Raw genomic sequence first — 17757 nt, 5'->3', positions numbered from 1 at the left:
CTTGAGCAACGTGCTCTGTGAGGTCAGAGGTTAAAGTCTCACACATCTTCTCTTTCAACTAATTCAGTTTCATTGTGTCGAGGAAATTATCCATCGATCCACTTTTCAGCATCGAAGAAAATTAGATTCTTTATTTTAGGTTTTTGACTTTTTCAAACAAGCGAAATAATCTTTTATTCACACACACACACACACACACACACACACACATCCACATCAGTCGGCCTCTTCATCATCAGCTCGAGCTGAAGAAGACTTTGATGGTGTTGTTGTAGATCGTGTTCGCCAGCTCCAGCAGATCCTCCTCCCTCGCCGCCGCCATCACCTCCAACACTTGTCTGGAGGAGACAAGTCACATTTCATTGGTTCACTCTGCAGTAACTCCACCCCTTCCTGACCCCTCCCACCCCCCCACCCTCCTAATTCCTATGTCTAGAATCAACAGCTGCCTCACCAGGAGCGCTAAAAGGGACTCTGGGGACCAGGGGCAGGGGGGGCAGGGGGGCCCTAAATTAAACCAAACCGAACATGATCGATGATCCATCAAACCTGTAACATTAAAAGGCCTCGTTGGGGGGTTCTGACGACACTCACATGATGTGACAGGGCTCGTTCCGGTCTTTCAGGCAGTGCCCCGCCTCCCATTTCTTCTTCGTGGGAAATGTAGTTTGAATGTGTTTGGAGCCTGCGTGAGTGTTTTTCACTCCGCACCACGGAGCGTCTGAGGAGGAAACAGACCATAATATGAAAACCACACCAACAACATATATGTAACACAATAAACAACTTTAAATTTATTTATTGTACGAAATGATGAAGTAAAATATTTTATCTTTAATTCTTTACGTGTTAGGTGTCAAAATTCGTTTTTTTCTTATAATCTGAGTCAAAAAATCTGTTTCATTTTCACTTAAATGAACCAAACTCAAGTTTTATATATATATAGTTATATAGTTTATATTCTGAAGGTTTACAGAGTTTATTCATGTATCACTCAGCCTGAATTACAGAACATTTTATTAAATTTATTGTTTGATAAAAAGAAATATCTACAATCCTCCAAGTGAAAACATTCTGCTCTGATACTGAAACATGAATTTTTAAACTGGTTTTATTCAATTTTAAGATTTCTGCTGTGGAAATTTGTAAATTAGTGTTTATTTTTTATGAGTTAATGTCTCGTTTGTGAATTTAAACATAAAATATCAGATGAACTCTGGTTTCTCTTGATCACAGCCGAGCGGCTGCAGCTCACCTGTTTCTATCATGAGCCTCTCGCTGGGAATCGACTTCATCGCTTCAATATTCGCCTCCGTTCTCAAAGAACTGAAACATAGAAATAATATTAAATATTGTTTACTTTGCTCCATCTCCCATCTACTAACATGGAGGAGATTAGGTTTAAGTCAGGTCCAGTCTTGAGGTTCTACATCACGTTCAAAGATCCTCTCACCATCCGTTTATTCCGATGTAGAGGTCGAGGTCCACGAGCGCAGCAGCGTCTTCTGTCGTCCCATCGAACGAGTGAACCTGAGAGAAACAAAATCTCGTTCAATTTTCCATCTGAGATTTAACACCATGAATAAAAAAAGTCTCTAAACCAACGTCCTCACCACTCCTCCCACACATCGGTCTCGATTTCGCTTCATGATTTCTGACAGAACAACAGAGACACAAATATTAACAGTCACACGAATGTCGGACGCTTTTCATCCAAAACACTAAAGTTTCAGTTCAGTCGGAAACTAAATCTTTTTAATAAGAGAAACTCTCACGACCTTTTCTGATCTGAGTCTGAAGCTTCATGTGTTTGTTCCATGTTTCATTTGTACGCATGAAGAAGAAGAAGAAGAAGAAGAAGAAGAAGAAGAGTCTTCAGGACATTTAAGATAAAGATGGACGCTCCTGCTCTGAGCTGCAGCTGGACTGCGGATGTGTGAAGGGACGACGTCTTCAAACAGTGGGATTGAGAGTAAAGTGAGTTGTCTCTGTGTCTTCGGTGGTGGACGACGTCTTTGGGGGACGAACCTACCGATGAAGTCCTGATGGGAGTTTCTGCAGTGGAGGAACATGGGCAGCTTGGTTTCCTCCGCCAGGTCGAACTGCTTCTCGAAGTATCTGCGACGGACGGAGGAGAAAACGCTGAGTGGAATTTTCAGGATCTGAATTTGTTTCCTACTGAACCATCGACTGAGTGGAAACTTACTTCAGCTGAGTTTCTTTTGGACAAAATTCCAACCTGTCAAAATCTGGACCAAAGAGACAAGAGACTTAACAACGTGGTTGTAATCCTGCGTGTGTGTTGTCGTGTGTTGTCGTGCGTTGTCGCGTGTTGTCTGCGTACACACACCCAGTCCACACTCTCCCACGGCCACCACCTTCCCTCTGTGTGCTGCTGCCAGCTCCCTCAGCCCCGACAGGTACTGGGATTCTCCGCTCTGCTGGAACTCGCTGCAGCGCGTGGGATGGCAGCCGACCGTGCAGCAGAACTCGTCTGTGGGAGGAAGCAGCGGTGAGCAAAGAGAAAATTATCTGTTCTCGTGTTGTTCCTCGTGTTGTTCCTCGTGAGGACGTCCTCACCTCGGCTCTCTGATAGCTTCAGGGCCTCCTTGCTGTCCTCCAGGTTCCCTCCTGTGATCATGAACTGGAAACAGCAGTTACACACGTTAATAAGACGACAGCGTCAAGTCCAGATCCAGCTCTGTTGCAAGGCGACAGCTGTAAGGGCGGGACGAGCTGGGGACGCCCATCACAGAAGTCGTCTTATTTGGGTTCAGTCTCCTCGGTCTACGTGGCCCAAGAAGACGCTGAGACTGTAAACATGTAAACATGACTGCCCCCTGGTGGCTGGCTGCAGTACAGGTCATAAAAGCTCCTCCATGTTAGCAGATGGGACGTGGACCAAACTAAAAGGTCGTTCCCATCACACTGAAGTTTGTTCAAGTCTTCATGTTTATGTCTGTGGATACGTCTCTTACCTTCTCGACTCCGACTTTGAGAGCCCTGTCGATGATCTGGTTGAAGTCGTCTGTCGGAAAAACACAGCTGGAGTAAGATTAACGTAGAAGCAGATGGCAGACGGAGAAGAGGATGAAAGCCAGAGTTCCTCACCGTCATGTTTCTGTTTCCCTCGGTAGAGGCCTCGGAACATGGGGTCGGTCAGGTTCACCCCGATATCTGAGGAGGGAACGTCAACAAGGAGTCACAGCAGCTGGGTTATTGATTCTATCAGAGAAAATCATACGACAGCACATTCTGTGGTAATAACATGTGAAAAACAAGTCAGGCATTAAAAGTCTCTTATAAAAACGTATAAATCAATTATATTATTCCATACGTATGACTCTTATTGTGAAATTCCCCAATTAACATAATTTATATACCTAGTAAATTGTTTAGATTGTTTACTATTGTGAACTCAGACACACATTACATATATAGACATTATATACTGTTATTTAATATTAGAAGATGAACCCAATTTTACCATTTATATACCCATATTCATATTTTAAACAATAACTGCCAATATACCTTTAACAGCCACATATGCATATGTAGCTACTGTGACCCACAGACAACCCTCTGTCATGTCTGGTTAACTGGTTAACTGGTTAGAAATTACAGTTTTAACAGGTTAACTCTCATGCTAACAGGTTAACTCTAATGCTAACTGGTTAACTATCATGCTAACTGGTTAGTTATCATGCTAACTGGTTAGTTCTCATGTTAACAGGTTAACTATCATGCTAACTGGTTAACTCTCATGTTAACAGGTTAGTTATCATGCTAACAGGTTAACTCTCATGGTAACAGGTTAACTCTAATGCTAACAGGTTAACTCTCATGCTAACAGGTTAGTTCTCATGCTAACAGGTTAACTCTCATGCTAACAGGTTAGTTATCATGCTAACAGGTTAACTCTCATGCTAACAGGTTAACTATCATGCTAACTGGTTAACTCTCATGCTAACTGGTTAGTTCTCATGCTAACAGGTTAACTCTCATGCTAACTGGTTAACTCTCATGCTAACAGGTTAGTTATCATGCTAACAGGTTAACTCTCATGCTAACAGGTTAACTATCATGCTAACTGGTTAGTTCTCATGCTAACTGGTTAGTTCTCATGTAAACAGGTTAACTATCATGCTAACAGGTTAACTATCATGCTAACAGGTTAACTCTCATGCTAACACACAGTTCAGTCTCTGTTATGATGTGGAACTGGATCTTACCGATGAACCTGAGCTGAGACATTTTGTTTCTTCTTCTCAACACAGACACACATGCAGCTCTCACACATCCCATAATGCAACAGCACCGTAACTCCTCTAGCAGACAGCTGTCGATCCCAATATTTCACGTCATCATTTCAAGGCTGGATAATTAACTGGGCAAAGATTCTAAAAATATTTTAGAATAGATGATAAAAATATAAATGCGATAATAATAATAACGTAAAATAAAAAAACATTTTTACTGTAAAGAGAATAACATTTGATACCCACAAATATTTTCGTCATTTCGGCCTTTTATTTTTGCAATAAATGCCTGATTAAAATACTAATACATTTAATTAATGTAAATTAAGCATAATTATTATAAAAAATGATCACAACCGAAACGTTATTCGTATTATTCGTATACTAATTATGCTTCTCCTATATAAATGCGTGTTTAGTACCTGTTTTACGGTCCTCGGGTCCCAACGTCACAAAGTCCCAGAATGCCCCGCGCCGCTCGGACAGAAGGTGACAGGGAAGATGGCGGCGGCCTTTCTGACCCACCAGCAGAAGGTGCTGCGGCTCTACAAGAAGTCTCTGAGACACCTGGAGTCCTGGTGCATCTTCAGGTGAGAGCAGCCGCTGCGGCGGGACTCGAACCACCAACGTTACAATAAAACCACTCGCGTGCAAATAGCGGTAGACCCGCTAAGCTAACTGCTAAGCTAGCAGCTAGCCAGGTCAGTCATTGAAATGTCAACCTGTTTTCTAATGTTTACTTTTATTCACCGGAAGAGGAACACGACAGCGACTCTTTAATATTAACATTAATATCTGACTTTAAATGTGATTTCATCTTGTTGACGTTGAAATGTGACGAATCAAAACAAAGATAAATCAGAAGCTGAACTTCTCTCCACGACCTGAGGAGTTAATGCACCTGAAAATAAAGTTTGACATCATTTAACTCTGACAACTGAATATCTACGTGTTTTCTGAATTCCTCATTCTTACCATGTGGAAGGTTAATGAGGAATCGATCGTTAATTAAGATCATGATTATTATTATTATTATTATGATTATTGATCCAAGGTTAGTTCAGTTTATTATGATCGTTTCTGTGTAATCCAATAACTTCACAATTCACTTATACAAATGAACGAGAAGAAGTAAGTTCAAACTGCTTCATTTGATATGATTATTTGAATCGTGTTTGAGCAACATCTTAATCTATTTATCCAGATATTTCCACAGTTTTACTCCATAAACAGAAATTCACGTCAGCTTTGATGTTGTGTGAATATGGACTTTAGAGATTCAGTCAAGTTACAGATTAACTCGCATGTCCAGGACAAATATCCGCTTCCTTTTGATATTATACACGACATTAAATAATAATCTATAAAATAAACTAAGTTGCACTTGTCTGTTGTTTTCTCTTTCATCACAGGGACAAGTACCGGTTCTACGCCTGCATGATGCGCGCTCGCTTCGATGACAACAGGAGCGAGAAGGACATGGTGAAGGCCACCATGATGCTGAAGGCGGGAGAGGAGGAGTTCTGGTCCAATCAGCATCCTCAGCCCTACATCTTCCCCGACTCTCCTGGAGGAACCTCGTACGAGAGATACGAGTGCTACAAGGTGACGACAAGCATCACGTTACGGAGCATGTGCTATTTTTATCTTATAGTTTTCTCCTGTACATCGTTTTATTTGTTATCATTTATTCTCTTGTCCTGTGTTGATACTTCAGAATTATTCCTTTCGTCCTCAAACTCTTATATACAAACCACAATATTCTGTCACTTCTTATTGTTTGTGTGCAGAGATTTTTGAGATAATAATATAGACATTGCATTGGATTCCATCCTCAGATGTCAAACATCTAAATGTGACCTTCAACCAAACTCGACAGTAAACTTGTGATTCATGTTTTTCTTTTGAAACCTCAAGGTGTTAATAAGTTGTATCAGGTGACCTGTTTAAGTCGATCCAGATAATGATGTTGTTGACGAACGTCTTGAGCTCTCTCTTCTCCCTGCAGGTACCTGAGTGGATGCTGGACCACTGGCACCCGTCTGAGAAGGCCATGTATCCTGATTACTTCTCCAAGAGGGAGCACTGGAAGCAACTGAGGCTGCAGAGCTGGGACAAAGAGGTGAGTGATGTCACACAGCACCTGCACATTTTACCGTGATTTAAACCTTCATGGTTTTACAAGACAATAAAAAGACATTTCACTTCATTAGAAATGAGCTTTTCTCACAATCGTTTGCAATTTATCAAGAAGTTCATCTCAAGGTCTGAAGCTGGTGTTCCTGAACACAGCTGTGCACACAGGACATTTCCCAACAGGCTGTACAGTGCAGCCTCTTCATTATGAGACAATACATTTGTAATGTTGTTTATACTAAAGCCCAAAAAATAATTCACAGGCCACAAATCTTTCTCTGATTCTATGAAGCTGTTTTCAGACCGTAGAAACTTAGGTCACTGTTGAGAATGTTGAAAGTATAACAATGATAATAATGATTCAACTCATGAACGGAGACTCAGAGAATATTGTTCCTCGTCAACAAGATATTTGAACATTTCTTTTAAAAGGCTTCAGCTCAGCAGGGACACGTTCTATCTAATAAATCCACTAGGTGGCGCCACAGTGTCTCTGACAGATGGTTCAGCCCTTTCAGTACAAACACGACAGAATCAACACGAAACACAATCTGCTAACGGTTCATATTGTCTATGAACAGATTCTGGTACATAAACTGGGATCAGCTGAAGAGGAGGAAGAATTTTATCATGATGATTTTGCAATAAAGTTTCAATATTTCACCATTAAATTGTTAAAAATACAAATGTGTATCAGTACAGTTCTTTCTCACTCAGAAAACCAGCGACTCATCTTTGTTTTATTTAGAAAACAATTTAATTAAAAGTTCATTGGAGTATTTCAGTTTGACACTATGAAGTTGGGTCATAATAAATAAGTCGTGATAGTAATATGTGTTTTTGAAGCTCTTCTTAGTCTCGTATTATGGAGGGATAAATCTTCTCCTCTCATTTGGGTTCCAGGTTGCTCAGCTTCAGGCCGAGACTCCGGCCGAAGGCCCCAAGAACGAGGCCCTCCCCCCCGCCCGCAAGGAGGGCGACCTCCCCCCTCTGTGGTGGCAGTTTGTCACCCGGCCCAGGGAGCGCCCCACATAAACACCCTCTGTGTCCCGGGGACGGTCCCCCTCCAGTCTGAGGGGGAAACCATCCCAACAGCAGCACGAAGACCGGCGGGGGAGACGTCACCAGTCGTTTGTGGCCACGACAGACCAAACCACCTGAATCCAAACTCTTCTGTAGTCTGTTTGAGGAGGTTGGTGACTTTGAGAAGTCCTGTACATGAATCACTTATTACCTGTAACTGTTCCAATAAATGTGTAATGAAAGTTTAACTGCTGCAGGTTTCTTGTTTACGTCTGAGAAACTAGTGACAAGGAAAAGCAAGTAAACTGAAAAAGTTCTTAACATTTATATCATGAAACAAACAAACATCATCGTTTAACCTTTAGTTGAAGGAAATAACTACCAGGTTAAAAACCACTAGTATCAGCTGATCTCTGCTGCTGTGGTGATATTTGTCGTGGATATTCCTGGCAGCGCCTTGAGTCCTTCACGCTGTCGCAGGACTGACAGACACCGTCACTATGGCGACAGGCGGGACGGCCTGAAGTTGCGTGGCCGTATCATCATGGCGACGGCCTTCAGAGAATAGAAGTCTGAATCCTTCCAGGAGAACCACACGATGCCGTCCGGCCCAAGCAGATTCTGGGCTTTCAGAGTGTAGCGCCCCCCCTGGTGGAAAACAATTATCACATTAACATATCACACAATTATCAGACCCTCGTCCCTCAATTCCTCTATCGACATTGAGAGCCCGAAGACAGCTGTCGGACTTTCCGACAGCTAGTGGGGATCGCTTCTCGTACACTGAACAAAAAACAACGCAGATTTAATTTCATCCGACTCTAAAACAACAAAACATCGGGTCAGAATCGAGCTCAAATCGTACAGTGGCCGGACACTGGGTCGTTTGGATTGGAGCAGTTGCACGTTAGCCGGATCATCGGACGTCGTCCATCCTTCCCGTGAAGGTTCACGACCTGACAGAACGACACACGTTGTTGTTCTCGACCCACCTTGTAGTAGACGCCGTTGAGGTTGGCGTAGAAACATTGGCGGAACCACCAGCCCGAGTGACTGATCTCGGCGCAGATGTTGCCCGTGTCCGGCGTGCTGAAACCCTGGTGGTCGTGGTACCACCCGAACGAATCCTCTGCCGTCCCACTGAAGCCGGACACGTGGAGGCGGTACTGGTTCTCCTCGTTCTCGGTCCTGCAGGAGGAGCAGAGAAAAACCTTGTTCTTATTTTACAGAGAAACCATTTTGCTGATTGAAACGATGAAAGATTTCCTGTTTTTCGTGTCAGTTCGATTCTCTTCTGACTCGTGAGCATTTGCGTCCGAGATGTCTGCTGGTCTTGACTTTACTGTCGGCTCCAACATGAAGTTGGACCAAATTAATCAAATCCAGATTTATTTCACTGGGTTTGTGACACTCAAAAAGTTGCAATACCTCTTGCGGCCACTACACCTGCCCAGCTCTTTCCAGATGTTTTCCTTGATGGTTAAAATTCCGACAATAAGAAAAGAAATGTCAGGGCGTTTAAGATTTATTAAACGCAGCTCCCCCCCCGAGGGCTTGAATAAGCTAGTTAGCCCGTCGTGGTAACGTTTCGCAGGTGAGCAGCAGATCCCTGGTGAATCTGTCCATTCACACACAGTCACACAGCGAGCGACTCCTCTGTGTCGTCTTTCTACGTCTACGACTCGTCCACACGCGTCTCTTTCTACCTGAAGCTGTGGTAGAGGGCGTGTCTCTGGGCGTGGCTCCAGTCCTGCAGGTCGACGCGGAGGCTGTACTGACCCTGATTGGATAGAAGATGGAGCTGCTGGTTTCCCAGCCAGTGTTCTCCTCGAGGATCACCAAAGCCTTCGCGGTACTCGGACCAGCCGCGGTTAAAACTGACTGAGCCGTCACACCTTCGCTGAAACACTGTCCAGCCTCCACCTGGTGCACACACACACACACACACACACACGCACACGCATACGCATATGCACAGAGATAGTAGTGACATGAATATTGTCCAATCATACATGAAACCAGGTATTCATGCCTCTATCATGTAATATCCACATGCTGCAAACATACATGTGTGTGTAGTGAACTTTGTGTGTTTTACCTTCCGTCTCCATGTCGCAGTAGACGGGCAGGTTGGCGCCGGGCGACAGGACAATGGTGTAAACACCAGAACGACGAACACCGTTGTGATACAGAGACGCACAGTCTGAAGGACAGAAAGACAGGAGCTGTCCACCTGAGGGAGAGAGACGGACAAACAGACGGTGTTTTACACAGCGTCACAGAACAAACTGTCAAATATCATTATGAGTCATCTTATGAGCAAACTGTCCTTCTCTGCTGGGTTAGGAGTCCCCCAGGGGTCTGTTCTGGGTCCACCTTTTCTCTATGTATTTTAATTTAAACCTTTTCAAATCAGAATGCAATTTTTCAAAAGTATGAGATGTTTTCTCATTGGATTAAAGGCTCTGATTTGAATGAATTTAGTTTCATAATCAGTATTTTATATAATTACAACTCTTTATCTTATTATCTGTAGATTAATGATTTGACAGCTGATTTGCTTTTACCAAACTATCTTTAAGGTATCGATTGTACACAAACATGCAGACCTGCAGGCACATGGATAGTTTGTTGTTATAGTTTGTCTGTTTACTGTTCACATGGCTGCAAGTTCATTTCTTTTTCTAAAACCTGAACTTATTACATCTTTTAAAAGTCAAATATATGTTGTGCACTTCTTTCATGTGTTGTTTTGTTTCATGAGCATCGTGCAACTCACCGCTGTGTTAGTTGCATGTGTACCTGGTGGCAGTGTGTCTCGCAGGCCGCGCGGGGGTGTGGTTCTCACAACCTTGACCGTGCAGCCTGTGTTGCGGCCCACGCGCTGCACGGCGGCCGACAGGTTGCGGAGCTGCGCCTGCAGCTCGTCCAGCAGCGTCGCGTGCACGTGGAGCAGCGTGTCGAACTTAGCGTGACGCAGCTCCTGAGAGCGCAGCCGCTGCTCAAAGGTTGAGTTCAGACTTTGTTCCTCCTGAGAGAAAAGAGGAGGGATTTAATCTGTACGAGGGTTTGAGGAGGTTGTTTAAAACAAAGCTTTTATATTTAAAAGGACAGGGTAGGATTTAGTGGCAACTACTGGAGAAGTTGTATATTACAACCACCTGGATATTACCCGTTGCCTTCAAGTATGGTCAGTATTCGCTTACACAAGATGGCTGCTTCACGTATCCTGTGTTGTGTGCGTAGCTTGTGCACGTCCTCAGAAATAAACACCATGCGTACGCAAGATGCAATACCCACATAATAGGTCGGGGCAGCAGCGAGTCCTTGACAGGGTCAGTGAATTATTCAGTCAAAGAATCTGAAGTTTTTAGTTTGAGTCCTGTGGTTTGTTCCGAGTGGAATCCTCCAGTAACACACGTAGTGCCTACGCAAGAAAGTGAACGACAACAATAAGACGCAGCCAGTTCCTACGCTGACGTGTGGTCATACAGCGAGTGTGACCCGGGCCTGAGCAGGAGAACCCACAGTGACCTCATGTCACGTAAAAAACACGAAAGGTTCTCCAGAGGGATTTTTGTGATTCGATTCTGGGCGACTGTAGTAAAATGGCCGAGTCTGTGTCTGTTCTAAAATAAAATATAAACCACAAGGATTCATACTTTCAGTTGATTACACACTAATGAAAACGTCATTTTGAATATTCTATCACTAAATCCTAAATCTTCAAACTAACTGAAATGCTTCGGATCATTTTTTCATCAGGTTGAAGGAGACGCTTTGTCTGGCACCGCGGACAAAGAGCCTGCAGCTAATCTCGTTAGCATTCAGGGTTAAGCAGGAATTAGTAGGTGTCAAGACAAAGAGATAAACTCGGACAGAGATAAACAGGAAGAGAGAGAGGAGGGTGAATGTGGTGCCAGGTGGTGGCGCTATATAGTCAACTCAGATTCTAGAAGAGGGCATGTGACTGTAAATAAAGATGGACGAAAGGACAGCTTCCTTAAGTGAAGTAAAATCATCTGGATCGCCCCCTGGTGGTTGGCTGCAGTATGGACACAGCTGAAACCTCACGATTGGTTGAGCAAGTGTTTCTCGATACCGCAGCTCAACTTCACGACACTACTGCACAGACCCTGGTTCCGAATTACATCAGAAGAGCAAGATGGCAGCGCCCGTCTTCGGGACATTTCAGAGACGTGTCGTCCATCTTTATTTACAGTCTGTGCTTTAAACGAACACGTAGCCACACTAGCTACGTCTACCTGCACCTCCAGGGCTTTGACTTTAAGCCGGTGGTTCCTCAGCTCCACCTGCAGCTCCGACATCGTCCCTCTCAGCTCCTCCAGCTGGTCCTTTCTGTCCTGGTTCTCGTGCAGCCAGTAGGAGACGTCGTCTGTACAGCGGAACATATCCGGGCAGCGCTTCTGCGATGTTCCCACAGGGGGCAGCGTTGCCATCAGCCGGCACTCGCCGTTAGACATCAGCTGGCTGCTGTACTCGCCGCACTGAGGTGACGAAGTAGCAATGACTTGGTTGGTGTTGTTGACAGCAGGGGTGCCACTGAGAATCACTGGTGTGTCTTCAGGGGACAGAACGGGGCGTGTGTCCTGCAGGGAGGTCGGAGGACGCCAGTCTGCGTCCTCATAGTCGTCCTGGTTAATGTCCAGTATGTCCCAGTTTGTTTCAATACTCGTGTCTGGTACATCCCTGCTTGTTTGGAAATTAACGTTGAGAACATCCCCGTTTGTTTCTCGGAGGGTGTGGGGGTGCACGTCCTCATCATGGCCAATGTCTGGGTGTTCGTCAGAGGCCACAACGTCACCGGCGACACATCGGAAACACCGGCCGCCCAGAGAGATGAGAACCAGGAACACACATTGCCACTTCATCCTTAACACCCCCCAACTCCTCCTCCCTGGTTTCACCCACTGTGAGTCCCAAGTGGAGTCGATGGGTCGACTTCAGTGTCCGACCTCATCGCAGCAACACGAGGTTCCAGCTTCAGCTGTTTGATTCAGGATGAAGAAAACCTGGAGTCTTCACTTTATCCAGTGGTTCACACATGACATTTAAATGCTGTAACTTATTTACTGGACGTGTCTGAGAGGAGAAAAGACGTGGTCACGGAAATTTAGGTCCATGAAAACAAAGAGGACATCAAAACAAGAGGCAGAACCAGAATCGCTAGTTCTACGATTACCAGTATTATTTTGTTATTGGAGATAAAAATCACCGTCATTGAATTTTTGAAACCAGCTCTCAACCGTGTCATGACGAGATAATAACTTAATAATCACACGCTGAGAGTCGGAGCCGTCGTCAGAAGCTGATGGATCATCTGAGACATGAACTGTGGGAACTGATCAATCAGCTAAAACATGTGTTCTTTAAATAATGATCCTCGGGTGACCATGAATTTCATAATAAAATAATAAAGTTGAAACACTAGTTCCTACCTGTTGTCTGGTACGTCCCAGTTCACCTCAGTGGAAACCACAGCCTGTGTGTGCGTGTGTGTGTGTGTGTGTGCGTGTGTGTGTGTGTGTCAGCACCGGGTATGACATCTTATCCTGATAAACCTCCAAGGGGATTGGCAGCCATTGTCCTGGAAAGTAATAGATTACATATGATGGGATTAGAGTGTTAAAGCCACGGACATAACGCAGCGCGTGAAAGAGACGAAGTGAGAGAATAACGTCTGTTTAGAATTTCATCTGGATCCAAAAACCACTGATCAACATCTGGAGGTTCATTGTGAGGATCGAGGAACTGCTTTGCCTGATGTTGTGTTTTTAGATAAAGCTGCAGATGTGTAACTGTGTATGAGAGCGGACCGGTCCACCAAGTGAAGCCAATGCGGAAGTGCCTGAAACCTGTATTCTCTGTAATGGCCAGCAGAGGGCGACTCCACTGGTTGTTTCTATGGAGGTCGCTAGAGTAAAAAACGTGTTTCTCTGCTTTACTGTGATGGAAAAGTTTTATCAGAAAGTTGTATCACGCAACTGAAGAGCGAAACATCAGGTCTGTGTTACCATGGAGAAGTGTGTGTGTGTGTGTGTCTGTGTCTGTGTGTGTGTCTGTAATTGATTGTACGGAGGTTCAAGGCCTGTTCACTCCTCTAATGGGTTTTTATTTATCCTCCCCCTCCAGACGCTGCTCAGTTTGTTCCATTAGAAAAACATCTTCAAAACCATCAGAACTTCGAACTGCATGAACTGAAGGTTCACTTTAGTCAGTTTAAAAAAAATAAACTCATAAACCAACAAACAACAATTCATACTATTAGTGTCTGTAGCTTTTCTTTCTGAAACTGTTGAAGTGACCTGCAGTGATGGAACCAGAGCAGAGAAACACCTGCTGCTGGACTGGTCTCGGAACCTGAACTGGAGAATCACTTGTTGTAAACTCATCAGTTATGTTGGTGAGTCCCAGCCGCCGCTGCACTGGTCGCTCCTTTATTCAAAGTTTGTGGATATTTAACAGATCTTGTGTCTAAATCGCACCAAATTGAACTCTGCTCTTCCTCCGGCCTTTAACAATATCACGTGTGAATGTCCAATCGCTCACACACGCCTTCAAACACTCACGACAACAGAACAGTCGAGATACGCAGACAGATTCCACGAACTCTCAGATAGAAGATGTTTAAAGACAGAACATATGTTTATAAAAACAGCTGGAGACAGAAAACGTCTTCATCAGAAAAGCGTCCAGTTGAACACGGAGCTTTACAAATAGAGGTCGTCCTCTTCACCCTCTTTCCACCGGGATCCGGTGAGACTCACCATTCGTCACCCCGAGGGCTCAGACAAAGGCGTGTGTGTAACTGTAGACCCTGAGCCGCAGGTTTGAATCCCCTCGTCCCCTCTGTGACGACATGGCGCTGCCGTGCTAATCTGCCAGAGACGTCAGCGGACATTTCACACTGAAGGATGCTTCATCAGAGCTACTCGGCAATCGATTAGTGTGTGTGTGTGAAGCTTTATCAATGGAAGAAGGTTTTTACCGTACAAACGTTTGGACTGCAGAGAAGTTCTCCTTATATTTGAAGCAAAACTCTGATGTATCACAAATTATTTTAGCAACATGCGATTGTTTGGATCTAGTCTAACGGCAAAATACCCAAAATCACAAATGTCAACCTCATGATGGCGCTAGAGAGGAGTCTGCACGGCCGTCCTGTAGCGCCCCCTTTCTCATCTGTCCAGTAGTACTGGACTCGTTTCCCTGGAAAGTTCAGCTTTTGAGTTTACAAGGTTTTAATTTGTGTGTGTGTGTGTGTGTGTGTGTGTGTGTGTGTGTGTGTGTGTGTGTGGAACAGAGCGAAGGGGTGTGATATTTCATTAATTGTCCATTTTCATGCATCAGTGTGTGTTTACCAGCGTGAATGAGAGAATGATGGGGAGATTTCAGGTATGACATCATTGTCTGTGTGTGTGTGTGTGTGTGTGTGTGTGTGTGTGTGTGTGTGTGTGTGTGTGTGTGTGTGTGTGTGTGTGTGTGTGTGTGTGTGTGTGTCCTTGGCTGACAGGATATAAAAGTGGACGCTCAGTTGCAGGGAAACAACTAAAGTCTTTGTCCAGCGGCCGAACGACAAGAAGACAGCAGGGAGAGAGAGACAGGTCAGTGTGGTGAGCATCTTCTTCATCATCATCATCCTCATCATCATCTGTTCATATCATTTATTATTTCACAAATTTTAATTGATTTTAAATCTTGATTTTATCATAAGTATTGGACAAGATCTTACATTTTGAGGAGATGAACAAGTTAAACTTTCATCTTTTTCTTCATTTTTATTTCAATTTCTCATTATTATTGTTTTTATTACAATTATTATTATTGTTAATTTATTTTGAACAAAAACCGATGGAACAATAACTTTTAAAATGTTTTCTGTTGTGATCATCTGAACTAAATTATCTTCAGTTTTAATTGTTGTGATAAATGTTCGTGTCATTTCAGCTCCTAACAATATGATTTTAATACTAAATTGTTATTTTCTTTCTTTTTGTGATTACAAAATAAATTTCTGGTGCAAATATGTATGAAACGTATATTCATACATACATACATCGTATATTAATTTAACATATACGATAATATCAGAATGCATTCTTCAATATTGTATAATTATAAAAGATTATTCATATCTTTTAAATGAACTGTAATGATTTAAACTTTTTTTATATCTATTCTTATTTTGAAAGACTTTAATGCATAATATATATATATACAATTATTATAGTTATATTATAATCATGTATTTGTTTTCTTTTTGAGTCGTATGTTTGGAATAAATCTCTTTAATTTAACTGCAAATGTTTAAATTTACAAATAAATGTGATTGTTGTTAAAATACATAAATCTTTCCTCTGTTATTATAATTAGTAGTTTTTCAGTCTTGATATTGTTGACAGTTAAAATGTCAGTTTTATTGGTAAATACAGTTTGAGTTGATCAAATGTGATTCGATGATGACTGTGTGATGCTGTCTCTGATTGGCCGGCAGGAGAATGCATCCTGTGTGGCTATTGGTGGCTGTGACTGTGGTGGGTGTGGTCAGCGGAGACGACAACCAATGCTGGGAGCATCCGAGCTGTCAGGAGGTCAACGATGAGAGCAGCATGATGGTGACACACACGCAGACAGACACACACACACACACACACACACACACACGCACACACACACGCACACACACACACGCACACACACACACACACACACACACACTGACATATTCTCCAAACGTTCAGTGTGATGAGAACGACCTAAAATGACAGAAACCATCTTTGAGAAACATTTGTTCAACGTGTAGTTTGATGCGTGACTATACTGCAGCCAGCCACCAGGGGGCGATGGAGATGCTGTGGCTTCACTTTCAGGAGCCGTCACGTCGTCCATCTTTGTACAATCTAAGACATGACATCACAAAACATTCAAACTTTGTTATCATCTTGCAAAATTTTCAAAATCACATTTACTCCACGACATTAAAACTTTTAACTCATTAAAAAAAGAGTAAAATAATCATAATAATAAGAATAAACTTTTTAGCAAAGAGCCCCCAACAGATACTATATAGCCGGGGTTCTTGATTTCTCGATTTCTCCTCCTGCAGGAGTGTATCCAGCTCTGTCGGCCTGACCTCCCCGTCGAGGCCTCCTCCTCCGCCCCTCAGGCCAAGCGCTCCTACTCCATGGAGCATTTCCGCTGGGGAAAGCCCGTCGGACGAAAGCGTCGCCCGGTCAAAGTCTACACCTCCGATGGCGTGGAGGAGGTGTCGGCCGAGGCGTTCCCTGAAGAGATGCTCAGGCGGGAGCTCCCAGCAGCGGACGACCAGGAGACGGTGGCAGCGGGGGAGCAGGAGAAGCTCCATGATGTCCACGAGAAAAAAGACAGCACCTACAAGATGAAGCACTTCCGCTGGAGCGGCCCGCCGGCCAGCAAACGCTACGGTGGCTTCATGAAGAGCTGGGACGAACGCCACCAGAGGCCGCTACTCACACTCTTCAAAAACGTCATCAAAGACGAAGGACGGGAGACAACGGGGGACCAGGCGGGAGAGATCGGAGCGAAGAGATAGAGTGAAGATGAGAGAGAGAGAGAGAGAGAGAGAGAGAGAGAGAGAGAGAGACCAAACACAGAAGATGTCCTTTTCTCCCCAAACAGCTCGAGTTGTTCCCTGAACTGAATCTGTTCACTTCTTCACATTCACTGCAACTAACTGTTGTTTTCATTCATTAAAACCGACGACACAAAGATCTACAGGTGGAAAGTGAAGATATCAAACTGAGAAAAGCTTTAAATTCCTTCACAGTCGACGTGTTTCTGCTTGAAAAGTGACTTCAATTATTAATCAACCATCAGAATTGCTGCCGATCAGTTTTCTTCGTGATTAATTGATAGTTTTGGCTGCACGATGTATTTTCAGATGTGGGAGGAGCTTCGTGTCTGGACTTTCTGAGTTTGGAAAGTTAAACTCTCGACAAACGCCAGATGTTACTTTTAGCTTTGCTCGTTGCTTATTTAGTCATAAACGTGTGTACGTGTAATGTGTTAAAGAAGTTCTGTGAGAACATGTAAAAACACAAACAATAAAAAAGTTGAATCATGCTTGAATTGCTCCGAGTGTGTTTGTGTTGCAGCAGCAGAAGCAAATCAAATCCACCGTCACTGTTTGATTCCTTCAGAAAGTTTGTAGATTTGTTTATTGACAGACTCAGATATAATGTTAATATTAATACATTATTAATATAAAACACTTCACAGACATGAAAACAGATTCAAACTTTTTATCCTGTCTTTTATTTCTAATCCTGAACATTTG

At 43.5% G+C, this 17757-nt stretch overlaps 4 protein-coding genes across 10 annotated transcripts; 2 read left to right on the top strand and 2 right to left on the bottom strand.

Moving 5' to 3' along the window:
* Positions 1 to 102: 102 nt before the first annotated feature.
* Positions 103 to 4357, bottom strand: tatdn1 (TatD DNase domain containing 1). Of its 3 annotated transcripts, none has more exons than XM_035182680.2 (12): positions 4236 to 4357; positions 3112 to 3177; positions 2979 to 3028; positions 2581 to 2644; positions 2351 to 2494; positions 2207 to 2249; positions 2033 to 2118; positions 1614 to 1654; positions 1454 to 1530; positions 1256 to 1326; positions 595 to 721; positions 103 to 338 (listed from the first exon to the last, which is right to left on the bottom strand). In XM_035182680.2, the coding sequence occupies exons 1-12, from the start codon at positions 4306 to 4308 to the stop codon at positions 236 to 238; spliced, it is 945 nt and encodes a 314-aa protein (XP_035038571.1). In that variant the 5' UTR covers positions 4309 to 4357; the 3' UTR covers positions 103 to 235. The 3 variants fall into 3 exon arrangements, with proteins under 3 accessions (XP_035038571.1, XP_035038572.1, XP_035038573.1); XM_035182681.2 differs by having other exon boundaries at positions 3112 to 3225; positions 4236 to 4292; XM_035182682.2 differs by lacking the exons at positions 2033 to 2118; positions 2207 to 2249.
* Positions 4358 to 4712: 355 nt separating this feature from the next.
* Positions 4713 to 7669, top strand: ndufb9 (NADH:ubiquinone oxidoreductase subunit B9). The gene is made up of 4 exons (XM_035182713.2): positions 4713 to 4852; positions 5675 to 5867; positions 6271 to 6384; positions 7302 to 7669. The coding sequence occupies exons 1-4, from the start codon at positions 4764 to 4766 to the stop codon at positions 7431 to 7433; spliced, it is 528 nt and encodes a 175-aa protein (XP_035038604.1). The 5' UTR covers positions 4713 to 4763; the 3' UTR covers positions 7434 to 7669.
* LOC118124605 (fibrinogen C domain-containing protein 1) lies at positions 7137 to 12986 on the bottom strand. 4 transcript variants are annotated; one of them, XM_035182608.2, is made up of 7 exons: positions 12881 to 12986; positions 11693 to 12524; positions 10201 to 10452; positions 9520 to 9654; positions 9201 to 9344; positions 8414 to 8609; positions 7137 to 8069 (listed from the first exon to the last, which is right to left on the bottom strand). In XM_035182608.2, the coding sequence occupies exons 2-7, from the start codon at positions 12311 to 12313 to the stop codon at positions 7888 to 7890; spliced, it is 1530 nt and encodes a 509-aa protein (XP_035038499.2). In that variant the 5' UTR covers positions 12314 to 12524; positions 12881 to 12986; the 3' UTR covers positions 7137 to 7887. The 4 variants fall into 4 exon arrangements, with proteins under 4 accessions (XP_035038499.2, XP_035038498.2, XP_035038500.2 ...); XM_035182607.2 differs by having other exon boundaries at positions 9128 to 9344; positions 10224 to 10452; XM_035182609.2 differs by having other exon boundaries at positions 7899 to 8069; positions 9128 to 9344.
* A 1969-nt stretch (positions 12987 to 14955) lies between these two features.
* Positions 14956 to 17543, top strand: LOC118124652 (pro-opiomelanocortin). Of its 2 annotated transcripts, none has more exons than XM_035182692.2 (3): positions 14956 to 15046; positions 15937 to 16057; positions 16549 to 17543. In XM_035182692.2, the coding sequence occupies exons 2-3, from the start codon at positions 15941 to 15943 to the stop codon at positions 17011 to 17013; spliced, it is 582 nt and encodes a 193-aa protein (XP_035038583.1). In that variant the 5' UTR covers positions 14956 to 15046; positions 15937 to 15940; the 3' UTR covers positions 17014 to 17543. The 2 variants fall into 2 exon arrangements, with proteins under 2 accessions (XP_035038583.1, XP_035038582.1); XM_035182691.2 differs by having other exon boundaries at positions 14956 to 15055.
* Positions 17544 to 17757: the final 214 nt, after the last annotated feature.

This window comes from Hippoglossus stenolepis, chromosome 17 (genome assembly GCF_022539355.2).
Source record: "Hippoglossus stenolepis isolate QCI-W04-F060 chromosome 17, HSTE1.2, whole genome shotgun sequence".
Lineage (NCBI taxonomy): Eukaryota > Metazoa > Chordata > Actinopteri > Pleuronectiformes > Pleuronectidae > Hippoglossus > Hippoglossus stenolepis.
This window is presented reverse-complemented; position numbering and strand designations above follow the sequence as displayed.